General features: G+C 52.8%; 1 protein-coding gene and 1 long non-coding RNA gene across 3 annotated transcripts in view; one reads left to right on the top strand and one right to left on the bottom strand.

The window, feature by feature from the left end:
- The first annotated feature begins 643 nt into the window (after positions 1-643).
- The window catches only part of PLCB2 (phospholipase C beta 2), a 41,998-nt gene continuing 30,245 nt past the window's right edge, over positions 644-12,396 (top strand). Inside the window, exons 1-2 of one of the 2 annotated variants that reach the window (XM_027662094.1) lie at positions 644-660; positions 945-1,049. Coding sequence is in view for 1 of the 2 variants with exons in the window: in XM_027662093.1 (XP_027517894.1) it covers positions 9,720-9,803 (84 nt within the window). In the remaining variant the exon portion in view is untranslated. Of the gene's footprint in view, positions 661-944; positions 1,050-9,403; positions 9,804-12,396 lie in introns of those variants that run through there. The other variant, XM_027662093.1, reaches the window with a different exon arrangement.
- The window catches only part of LOC113956030, an 8,791-nt gene continuing 736 nt past the window's right edge, over positions 4,342-12,396 (bottom strand). The window contains exons 2-3 of the long non-coding RNA XR_003530722.1: positions 5,157-5,161; positions 4,342-4,490 (exon numbers count right to left, since the gene is read on the bottom strand). This is a non-coding gene — a long non-coding RNA (uncharacterized LOC113956030). The remainder of the gene's footprint in view (positions 4,491-5,156; positions 5,162-12,396) is intronic.

Below are 12,396 nucleotides of genomic sequence, written 5' to 3'. Positions count from 1 at the left end.
GCCGGTGCCGCGCACCGGCTGCCAGATGAGGCTGTAGTAGACGGCGAGCACGATGGCGGCCAGCGAGACGGACAGCACGTAGGCCAGCACGGTGGCCAGGCGCACCCACTTCTTGTTGGTCTTGGCCGCCATGCGCGCCTTCTTGTCCCCGGTGTAAGTGGCGGGCTTGCCCCGCTCCGCGCCCGCCTCCTTCTCCTTCATCGGGGCCCGGCCCTTGGCCCGCTGCTCCACCGAGCCCTCCGTGCTGGCTCCGGCCCGGATCGGCCGCCGCCGCCGCTCAGGACATGCCGGTACCGCCCGCGCCGCCGCCGGTGCCGCTGCCCGCGCTGCCCCGCCGGGGGCGAGGGGCGGTGCGAAGGGGGCAACACCGCCCCCAGGGGAGGGGACCGAGGGAGGGGACACGGGAGAGGAGGGCGGGCGAGGGGCGGAGCACCTTTAAAAGGACTCCCGGCAGAGGGGTGCCCCCTCCCGTCCGCCAGGGCCCCGCAGAACTGCCCAGCCCTCCGGGAGCCCCTCGTTGCGGAGAGAGGCAGGTGATGGCTTAGTTACTCGCCGGGCCTCAGTGAAGGTTCCTGGCACAAGCCCGGAGCTGGAGGAGGTCAGGAGGCCCCTCTCTACCCTGGCCTCTTGGAGTTACTTCTTGGTGCCTCCCTGCTGCAGGTACGTGCTGCCTGCACCCTCTGGGAGGCTGGAAAGGTGCCCGAGCTAAAAGGCTTTGTCCAAACTGACCTCATCCCAAACCTGTCACTGATACAATCCAAACCTCCTCTTAAAGCATGGGTTCACATCACTCCCCAGGTGTTAGTTCCCTACAAAAGCATTATATTCTCACGTTGAAAAGACAACTAAACCACCAATTTAGGGTATAAATTAGCTTTGTTTTCTTTATGGGAATGATGTAGCTGCTTGTTTTACAATAATTTTCTTCCTCCTTTCAATCTCAGGTGTGGTAGTTGCAGCAGAAACTTCTTGTAAACCAGGACTTGCAGTTCTGGAGGAGGCAACAGTAGCTGGAGACCTGCCTGTTACCCAGAGAGGCTTCAGAGAAAGTGAGTGAGTTTTGAGTTTACAGCAGCATTTTATTTGTGCTCCCATATGATAGAAGGGGTTTGCCTTCAATACCATACTCCTAGTTGCAGGAAAATTGTGAGAGGAAAGTTGGGAGAGAGGGAAAAGTTTTTGCAGGAGGAAGAACAGAGCTTGCAGCTCTGAGGAAGACTTGTGAGGCAGAAGATATGTTAGGGAATAAATGGAGTAGCTTCAAAGTAGCTGTAATTTTTGGGAAAGGTGGACTGTGTTGGCCAGAGGCTCCAGGGCTGCTGTCTGCATGTGGGGGGGGAGCACTGCAGTGGGTCTGTGTGCACTGACTGGGCAGGGCTGGGAGCCCCAGTGTCCAGCAGCAAAAGGAGCACCTGGAAGGGGCTCAATGTGGGGTGCCTGGCTGATTGTTCTGACAGGGGCAGAGGAATTTGGAGACTAAACCTGCCTGTTCAGGGCAGAGGGGGCTCATTGCCCTTGGCTGGGGGGTTGGACTAGATGGTTTTTCAGGTTCCCTTCTAACCTAAATGATTTTGAGCTATAGATAGACTTGCTGTAGTCTCCTGAAGTATTTAACATTGATGAAACATTGCTGTGCACCTGGGGAATGTTTGTTAGAAGGTACTGGGGTCTTTCTTTGTCCCCTGTTTGTCTCCTGCCCTCATTGCTTACAGGTGATTGTATTCTCCTCGTCAAGGCCAATGTCCCAGACCTGAGCACATGAGCTGGAGTCACAGTCACACCTGGGCTGCATTAACTGATGACAGTTAATGCTGGCAGAGCTTCCTGAGTTACAGAATTGCCTTTTCTGTGGTGTACTATACATTCTACACAGACATTCCCTTGGACTGTATAAGTTTAGGATGAATTACCAGTGGGAATTTATAGCAGCTCTTACAAAATGGATTTTCTAGTAATTTTTCAGTGTGTTTTCCCTCAATGATGGGTTTGGTCCAGCCCGTTCTCCCCTTGATTCTCCTCTTCCATTCAGCAAGTGAAATGGTGATGAGTTGCTACCTCTCACAAGTCCTTTCCCTATGCTCTGGCTTAATTCCCGTTCTGGAATTTCTGGGGGAGAGGACTGACACGTACAGGCAGTTCTTGTGGGGCTGACTGAGGTCTTGGCAGTTTTGATGATTCCGATGCTTGTCTAGTTTAGGATGTCTTCCTGCATTTTAAGACTGTCCTGGGAGCCAGACTGGACTGGCTAAGGACATGCAGGGGAGTTGTAGGAACATTCCCAGCAACTGTGTGAGCGTGGTGTGGTTGAGATCCCAGCATGTCATTCCAGAGATGTTCTGCCTTCAGCCCAACAGCTTCACCTCCCCCCTGCACTTATTCGTGGCTCATTCATGCTGCAGTGGAGACCTGCCCTTGCTGGAACACACAGTGCCATGGTATTATTACAGAAATTCAGTGTTCTCGAGGCTCTCTCCTCCCTGCCAACCCTCCACTCTCATGGCTCTGAGTAAGCCCAGGCTTGTGTTCATTAAACGTTGTGAAGTCTTGGCTTTTGCCAAAGTCAGGTGAAAGCTTTTCTTTTTACTGTGAACAAGTAACTGGGTGTGAGCTTCTCTGCAGGCAGCTGTCAGCAGGTGTGTGCCTTCTGTTCCCAAACAGAGTTCCTTGCTAACAACCTCACTAAGGCAAGTGAGAGCCAGGAGCCAGAGCTGCAGTCAAGATGTTTTCTTTGTCCTTGGAGCATTAGCAGAGATCCCAGGCTGTGCTCTGAGCGGGCTCCTGTGGTGCAGGATTGGAGCTCTGGGGTCTTGTGAAGTCAGGGACTGTGTCTGACACCAGACAAAGCTGACAAATTACTCCTGTCTGGAATTTCCTCCTAAAGAACACAAGAGATCACTCACTTGAGGCACGTGGTGCACACTGGAACTATGTGCCAAGGCAGGAGAGCTCTGCAACCCTCGGGCAGCCTTCCTCCCACCACAGCCCAAAAGCTACTCTGCAGGGTCCTGTTCTTTACAAGATACTTTAATTTACTTTAATACTGCTTTAATTTTGACTTGTTGGGTCTGAGGGTCCACTAGAAAACGTGTTTACTCGCTGCCTTACACCTGAGTGTTGTTAAAACCCTGGGTGCTGAGACAGATCTCCTGTTGGAGACTTGGGAGTTCCACCTCCCTGAGTGAGCAGCGTGGCTTGAACCCTGCTGCTGCCTTGCTGCAGTGGGATGTTTGCTTGCTCTCCAAGGGCCCCTGAAGGATGGAGCTAAATAAACCTGTGTTATTGATTTCCCATGCTCAGAGTCTGTGGATAGCATCCGACTGCTGCAGGATAGGGAAGACTTCATTAAGGGAAGATTGCTGGCCTGAGGTACTGCCTCTGTGCAGCCCCTGCTTCTGGAGTAGCAGGGCACTGGATGGGGTGCCTGGGAGGTGGGTGAGTGTGTGTTGTTCACAGAGGCCTCTGGGCAGATTATAGAGACTTGTAACTTTTTTATTGGCTCTTTGTTGATGTTTAAACTTTACAGTGTCTCTTTGGTCACATTTGTGAGCTGGGGAGGAGGGAGATGGATGAGATCTGTCTACCTGCCTCCTAGTGTTTAAAGGATGGAATAGTTTAAATTAATCTTTCTGTGCTGAAGTCCTTGAGCAAGTACTCTGCTAGGCTGGAGCCTGCTGTCACAGAGAAGGTCCCTGCTCTTGACAGGGGCATCTCTCAAACTCTGCTGGCTGCCCTTCTACAGGAAATACTCCGTATTTCTCACTGCTGCTCCAGCCTCCTGTTGGAGCCTGCAGGGAATCTGTTTCTGTTTCTCTCTGGCATTTTCTTCTTACATACTGAAATGTGTCTCACGTGGGAAGGTGCAGTTTCACTTGTTAATCCAAGAGCAGATGGGGAAGGTTGGGGATGTCCTTTTATTTCCTTCAGCTCTGATTTAACTGTGACAGTGAAGCTGGCACAACCCACAGTCTTGCACTGACTAGGACAGTGCTCTGCAGAGGTTATGGGAGTGGGCAAGGTGCTAAAAGTGATGCTGAATTTGAGATACCACAGCAGGTTTTTGCTGGGTTTGCCCAGGACTGAGGCCTTGGGCAGAAAGCTCCGGGGAGCTCAGGGCAGCTCCAGCCTTGTATCATCAATGTGGGGAAGCCCATTTTGAGCCATTTTGTTATCCTGTGTGTTGCCTAAAATTGGCTCTTAAAATAAAGCTCTAAGACTCAACTGGTGAGTTTTAGGAGCCAGGCATTCCTTCATTACGATGCACTGTGTGGGCACAGCACACTGGCTGTCCTGGCAATCAGCTCCCCAGGTGCTCACAGGGGTATCTCCACTGCAGCTGATGTGGCAGCACTACAGGACTGTTCATTTTCACTCCCTGCATTCCTGTTACATATCCAGGACATTCCCCAACCCCTGTTCCCATATACACAAATCCTTATAAGGTCTCTGAAGGGCTCCATCGAGGGTCTCTGGTGGTCACCTGTGCAGCCAAACTCTGTTACACCAAACAACTTGTTCATTCTTCAAAGTCAGCTTGACTTGGCTTAGGTTGGGTCCTTGCTGAGCTACACTAAAGCAAGGTGCTGTTTTAACTGCTTTAAAGATCAAATAGATTCTTTTATATTTGAGGAAGACATGAGGTTTCACCTTATTTGAAACAACGAAGCTTTGAATGTGTTAACGCGTCCTGAGCATGGGGTAGTTTCTTCTTGCAGAGAAAACCTCAAAAGTGGCTGTTACTGCCTGGCTTTGGGAGCTGCATAAGGAAAATGGCCTGGACTCATCTTGATAACCCCATGCAAGGCAGGGTTATTTGCCTCAATTAAAATATCAGCCTGAAACCTCTCTCAGTTCTGCTGGAGCTGATTCTGACTTGATGCATCTTCCTGTTTTCACACTTTTGCCATCCTGGTTCAGACTCTGATGGAAATGGAGCTGAAAGGTTCCAGGAGGGAGGCTGTTCTGATGCTTCCAAGAGCAGAAAATGTGGAAAGTATCAGCAGCAAGTTCATTGTACACCTGTGAACAGGGGGAAGGTCTGTTGGCAATGAGTTCAACATGGTGTTAACAAGGAACCCCACTTGTCTTCAGCTAAATAAAACTTGTCTTACAGCCACTGCTCAGGGAAGCATTTCTTCCAGATCCAGTGCTTTGATAACCCCCACTCCTCTGGATATATGCATTTCCAGCAGAGGTGTTCACATGGATGTGGTTATGGAACAGGATTATTCCTCAGTGTTCTGTGGACCAGGGCATGTGTATCGTTGTCAGCTGGAAAACACTGTGGGGGTGGTGGGAGCCTGGGACCAGCTGCTCCTTTCCTGCAGTCCAAGAGTCCAGAAATGGTGCAGAATGAAATCAAACCTGCCCTGCACCCCAGCCTTGTGTGCCCCAGGTGCTCACATGGGCCAGAGCTGGGCTTTCCAGTGGGGAAGCTGCCCTGCTTTTTGGGAACATGCCTCCCTGTGTGGAACCTCTGATACACCTGAATGCTGTAGAATGACCTTCCTTGTCCTTCTTCAGCAATTCTCCTTCCACGTGCTGTTTGTTTCTGGTCCCATGTTTATCTGACTGCTCAAAAATAAAAACATGTTAGGAACTGCATCCAATGTTAAATGTTTCCTGGGACCTCCTTTCTAAGAATCTGGACCCAGCTTGTGTGTTTGTGTGCTGTTTGTTCCTGGCTTCATAATTTGATAAAGAAAATAATTTCCAAGATCTAATTTTGACCTTTATAAAGACAGCAGACGATTTAAAATCATGGAAGCCTGGGATGGTTTGGCTTGGAAGGGACCTTAAAGCCCATCCAGTCCCACCCCCTGCCATGGGCAGAGACACCTTCTACTATCCCAGGTTGCTCCAAGCCCTGTCCAACCTGGCCTTGGACACTTCCAGGGATGGGGCAGCCGCAGTTCCCCTTGGCCCTGATTATTCATCATGGCTACAGAAGCTGTGGAAAATGCACAAACAACAATAACCAAGGTCAAAGAAGGACATTCCCTGGTGAGGCTCCTGGAGAGCAGCAGTGGAAGGAGCAATGCCACAGATGTATCCACCTGCTCATCACTGGCCTCAGTCACCTTCCCTGGACACAGGGTGTGATCCAGGGAGAGCTTAGTGAGGACTCAGAGTGGTCCTTTGCCTGAAAACCTTTGGAATCTCTGATGTTGCACTGTTCAGTGAAACCAATGGAGGCTGTGAATTCTTTGCCATGGCACTAAACCTGAACATGTCATTGCTTCACAAGCACATTTCACCTCAAGGAGTGTTTGGAATATGGTGTGCCAAGGCCTGTGCAGGGAGGATGGGAATGCTGTAGGGAAAGCAAGTTTTTGGTCTGGCTTATGGGATGTTTCAGGAGCATGTGGTCCTGCTTGCAGCACTCACTGCACCGCTGGGAAACAGGCACAGAGCCACCAGTGCTGTAAACACAACGTACTCCTGCCCAGAGAACACTCAATTACAGGTCCAACCATGTCCCAGTGGCTGAGCAGATAGTTTTTGGGGTTTTGTACAAGATCTCACTGCTTTTATGGTATTGTGGCATCTGTGGCCACTTGGCTCCCTGTGCTGTGGTCTGCTGCCCTCTGACTTGTGCAGATCAAGCTGGAGTCACTCTGGGAGCTGTCAGGAATCCCTGACTTTGTGGTTTGGGCTCAAAGTAGGACACAAATACACCCCTGCACGCCCACTCAACAGTTCTGCTCTCCAGAGGTGGTTGGCCCATATTGGCTTTTGCGGTTTTAAAGGTGTCGTTAATCCTTCCCGGAATGCCAGGGCCCCGAGGGCGGAGCAGCCCCGGGAGCAGCGGGAGGGACCGGGCTTTGGGGAGCTGGGAGTTCGCCCTGCTGTGCAGTGTCACAACTCTTCACTAGAGGACAGCATTACACATGGCAAAGTGTCATTAGCGCGGAACAGCGCCCGGAGAGATTTCTTAGGGATTATGTGCGTGCCAGGAGTAAGCTGGGGTTGAGGTTACACGATAATTCCCTAGAAGTCGGGAGCCATCCAGTCAGGGGCGTTTAACACCGTGGCTTAAATCAGTGTCTGCAGACCTTGTCTCCTAAAATATCTGAAGGGTGATGCTGGGGGAGGCAGAGCCTGCTGGATAGGTAGGACAGGGAGACAAGGAAGAGTCTACACTAAAAAAAAAGAGGGAAATTTTTGCATATCAAAACTGTTGCAGCAGATGGTGGGATGCCCAGTGGTGAAGGTGAGGGATATAGGACGGGTGTGCCCTGGATGAGGGCCTTGCAAGAGAGAGGAGAGGAAGGGTGGTTGGAATAAGCAAGCACTGCTCCCGCCCGCTCCGATAGCGGAGCTGTGCGCTGAGGGCAGGACTGCTGCTCCATCCTCTCACTGCTCCATCAGCCCCTGTGGGGACAGAGGCTCCCACAGAGCAGGCACTGGGAAATGGAAGATAAGGAGGCTGGGCTGGGCAAAAAGAAGGGAGCTGCAGCTTTGGGGACCACCTTTGTGCAAACGGGACCTTGGCCCTTGATGCCGTGGCACCGAGTGGCCTCACAGGACTTGGGCACTGCTCTTCATACTGCTTGTGTTTGGTTGGGTCTTAATTATTATCGTTTTATTTATTATTTTATTATTTTAGGGGTTTATTCCTTAGGGAAAGCTGCCCTTGAGTGACATGTGAGTAAAGCTGTGGCAGGATTCTTACTTCCTTCAGGTTTGTTGATGAGGCAGAGGAAGCTGTTGACTGTCCTGGTCTGAGGGAAGGCAGGACAGGAGCAGCTTTTCTGGGAGGCCCTGCTTCTGGCTGGAAGCACCCCAGGATCACAGAGCTGTGATAACTGTGCTAAATATCAGACAGACCACTGGATCCAGTAGCTGTGACTGATCTCACCTGCCCTCGGCAGTACCAGGTGGCAAAGCTCATCCCACCTCTCACTGTGACCTCCCTCCAGGGCCTTCCTGCAGTGCTGTCAGTATTCCAGAGGCTGGGAGAACAGCACCTCTGAACAAGATTGATGCCCTCTGTCCCTTCCCCTGCTGCTCCCTCATTCAAAGGGAAGAAGCCCTGGAGCTGCTCTGACCTTGGAGAAGGGATCAGGGGAGGGTGGAGAAATTTCGTTCCTCGACCCTTGCTGTCATCTGCTGCTTCTCTTCTTGGGAGTAACAGCATTCCCTGAGTGGGGGATCCTGTGACCCTGCCGTGGCTGGGCCTGGAATTCCCCAGTGACCCACATGGCACGTGCAAAGGAAGCTTAATGCCACGGGTGTGGCTCAGCTGTGAGACCAGAGGTCTGTGGAAAAGTGCAATGTGTGTTAGTAAGTGCAGAAAACACAATGATAGCTGGAAACTTGGAAGCTCTTATTCCCAGTTTGTTGTGCAGATAAACCCTTTAAGGACATGTACAAAGGATGTTGGGTTTGTTTCCTTTTCAGGAATCTCCGATTCCTGCCTTCTTTGTTGTTTCACAAGTGGAGAACTTGGTACAGTTCCACTTAATCTCTCCTGCCTCGTGCCACTAACACCTGAGAATGCCCTTAAGATTCCTTCAGGCTGCATTCCTGGCTGTCCAGGCTGCTCCAAAGCACCAGACTTACCCAACTGGGTCCATCAGGGCTGGGAAGGAGGGAATAAAACATGCAGCTGGCTGCTGTGGCACAGTGGGGGGGTTGTCCCCCCTTCTCAGAGAATCTGTGCTACCTCTGACAGCCTCTTGTCCCTCTTGAGGACTGACAAGTGCCACACCCCAGCTTTTATAGGAGACAAGGATGACGTCCCACTGTGTGTCTGGGAATCCTTTCCAGCCAGAGTGGCACACTGATCTCCACTGCCTCTGACCAAAATAACCTTACCCTTGTTGGACCTTTCAGAAGCCACTCCTGGGGAGCCAGTGCCCATTGGCCACCAGAGCCCCTCTCCTCCTTTGCTGCCCACATGGAATTAATTCCTTCATTCCAGGGTCAGGAGCAGGGACTCCTTGGCTCTGTTTGCCTTTAACCTGTTCTGCTTTGGGTCACTTCCCTGCAGCCTCGTCACTACAATCCCCCCTCTCCCACCTCTCCCATTCTGTGTCCCACAGTGTCTGCCACAGACTCAAGTGAGTCCGGAGAGTAGTGCAGTTCCTCGGGACTCTGGGAATGTTTTATTTCCTCTGGGGAATTTCCAGCTGCTCTGCTGGTCTGTCTCACTTTCTGGATGACGTTCAGAGGAGCCTGTAAGAGGAAGGCTGGACAGTGCAGCGATGGAGTGAGTTGCTTTCCCGGGATATCTGGCCCATCGCGCGGAGGGGGCAGTCCGCCTGCGGCCAGGGCCGGGCTGCTCGGGACCGCAGCTGCCGGAGCGCTGCTGGCAATGCCTGCACTCCCTCAAGAGAACACTTAAGGAAGTTGAGCTGCGGAAGTGGAGCGAGCCGGGTGCCTCGCGAGCTCCGCTCCGAGGAGCGGGTCCCTCCGGAGGCACAGCGGGTCCCTGCCCGCCTGCCCTCGGGCACCTCGGCCACCGCCTGCCTCGCTGGGTGCCCTGGGGTGAGGCTCTGCTCGCCTGGAGAGCTGCTGATTTACAATGCAGATTCCTCGCTCCCTGCCCCTCCTGAGCTGGGCTGGGATATAAGAGGCTGTTTGCTCTCCGATGCCAACAGTGGCCATGGCAGAGCGCCCTGCAACGTGAGAGGCACAGATAGAGCAGAGGGGCCGAGCGGGAGCGGAGCGTGCGGCTGCCCTTGCTCCTGGAGGCTGAGGAGCACAGCGGCGGGACCATGTCCGTGCTGACCCCCGTGCTGCAGCCCCCCGAGGTGAAGGAGTACCTGTGCAAGGGCGAGCGCTTCATCAAGTGGGACGATGTGAGTACTGGGGCTTGGTTTCCCCACACTGTGTCTGCGGTGGCCCCGAGACACCGTAGTGTGGTCAGGGTTTGTGGGGAGCCTCAGTGTGCTGGATGGGACGTTGTGTGTCCCACCTGAGAGCAGAGATCCCTGCGTGGGGAGAGGGAACTGGGAAGAACAGGAGAGCCGAAGGCTAAAATTAAGGGCATTGTGTGCGTGAGGGGTTGGGGATGTGGCGGCTGCACCTCTGGTTGGGGACGATGGAAGCAAACAGAGTGAGTGTGCAGTGGGTCTGCGTGTGCAGCACTGGGGTGGGACCCAGGGTCCACCCTTGGGGAGGATCCCACTGGGATCTCCCTGGGATGAGAGGCACACACATCACATTCGGATTGTCCAGAGGAGCCTGAGGGGTAGGATCTGCTCCAGAGCTGAAAGGGCTCACTGTGCTTTGCAGACAGAGAGGAAATCGGGCTCCAAGTTGCTTCCTCTTATGGCCCTATTGCTTGAGTGGAGCAGGGGGCCGTGGCCTCCCAGGCCTGCCCTGCTCCTGGCTCTGGGAATTCCCAAGTCACAGTGACAGCGTGGCAAAGGGCCTGTGCTTTGACAGGGCTGGAGCCTTGGGGTGCTGCAGGAAGCTGCTGCTCTTTCCAACTCTGTGTCCTCTTTACCTTCAAAACAGCTGGTTTGCAGTCCTGCCCTCCTGTGTGAGGGGAAGAAAGTGAGGAGTAGAAGGTAATTTGAACATAACGGTTCCCACCGTTGTAAGGAGGCAAAGGAGTGTGTTCACCCCAGTACCCACACACCTGAGCAGGAGATGCATTGTCTGCTGTTGAGCAGGGATGTGAGAAACGGGGGGAGCCCAGGTTGTGGTTATTCACCAGGATCTGGGGACACGGTTGTTGATGTGTTGCAAATGAGATGATCAGAAGGAGCCTCCAGCAGCAGTGCAGGAGGGATTAGTGCTTTTGTGGGTGTGAAGCTGGAACAGAGTTTGAAGTCCCAAGGCAGTGTGGGGGGGTAGATCACTTGTGTGCAGCATCAGCACAATGTCCAGGGCACCAAGAAATGAGAGGGCAATGTGCTGTGCAGCTGACAGAGGGGATGTGTGCTGAGGAATACAGGTTGGAATATAAACAGGAGGATGACACCAGGGTCCAGTGGAAAGTGCAGCCTTCCCCCTCCTTCCCATGGGCCCACTGCCTGCAGGGTGCACTTGGGGCTTCTTGGAATTTGAACAGGGATCTGGTTTCTGAGAATAACAGTAGCCAAAGTTGTCTCAAATTGCTGCTGACTTTGTACTCGGTCCTTGGAGGCCATTATCCCAAAAACTTGAAGCTGTTCAGTACTTCACTGGGAATTCCTGGGATAGGCTCCCTTGAAACCTAAGGTGGGCCAAGTTGGGCTTCCAAGACCCACCAAGTGTTTATTTGCTCCTGTAACCACTGGAGTTCATGAGCTTCATTCCTGCCTGGATCTTTCCTTAAAGTTTACAGATTTGTAAACATTCCTAAAAGGTTGCCTCAGCTAAACAGTTTGGAGGCTTGGTCTCCACCAATAACAAAGGCTTCTCCATAAGTGGGCTGTTCTGGTCACGTTGCTCCATCACATCGAGCTTTCCCAATCCAGGGTGAGAGCAGGCTGCAGAGGGTGATGGGGAGAGCTCCAGACTGCAGGATTGCTGTGCTTTAGAACCCCTGGATGTTGGTTTTCTGTGTCTCTCTTTGGGTTGACCTGGCCATACTGTTGGCAACAGTTTGGAACTCCTTCCACAATAAGTGAGGCAGAGGAGTGAAGGTAGATCAGATTGGGCTATTACATCACTCTGTACAGTTTGGGACTAGACTGGAGGCTTCCAGCAAAAAAAGCAAACCCACACTGTTTCTAGAGAGCCCTCACCTTGTCCAGCTTTTGTAGGCATTGTCTGGAGGAAAGGGCAGTGGATCCCTGATGGGCAGGGCTGTTCTGACCTGGCCCACAGTTCCTGCAACACCTTGGGGTAAGGAGCATCTCTGCTTTGGTCAGTACCCAGCAAACTGCCAAGCAGGCTGAAGAGGACATGGACAGTAGTTTAGTTCAAGAACCAGCTTGGGAATCCTTTCAGAACCTCAGGGAGGGCGCAGAGTAGTAGGTGACCTCTTAAGTGGGGCAGTTGTGTGTGGGTTTGCTCTGTGCTGATTCTTAGCCCTTGTAGTAGAAGCAAAACTGTTCCTATCTCTGCAAGACTCTGAATGACAGCATTTTAGCAGACACTGCTTGCTTTCTGCCCTGAGTCGAGCCCCACAGTGTGAGCAGCAGCCAGTGTGGCTGCCAGACCATCTTCTGTAGAATCCTTATTCCCTTTGCTGCCAGAAGCCCCCCATAGGAGACCCTGATGGCACCCCAGGCCAGCACAGCCCTGCTCAGGAGCCTCCCTGCAGCCTCAGCTGACCTTCAGAGCTGCTCCATTGCAGATAAGGCTAATCTAGAACATGGCACAATGCTCTGGGTAGGAGCACAGTGCCTGTGCTGCTCCTCGTGGCTCGTGGCCACGTGTGCAGGGAGCCAGCCAGGAGCTCTGGGAACACGGACATGGTGCTGGGCAGGTCAGTGCTGTCCCAGAGCTCTGGGAACA

Source organism: Corapipo altera, unplaced genomic scaffold (assembly GCF_003945725.1).
Source record: "Corapipo altera isolate COAL_440 unplaced genomic scaffold, ASM394572v1 RXGC01000072.1, whole genome shotgun sequence".
Taxonomy (NCBI): domain Eukaryota; kingdom Metazoa; phylum Chordata; class Aves; order Passeriformes; family Pipridae; genus Corapipo; species Corapipo altera.
Note: the sequence above shows the minus strand (reverse complement) of the source record. Positions and strands in the feature narration are given on the sequence as shown.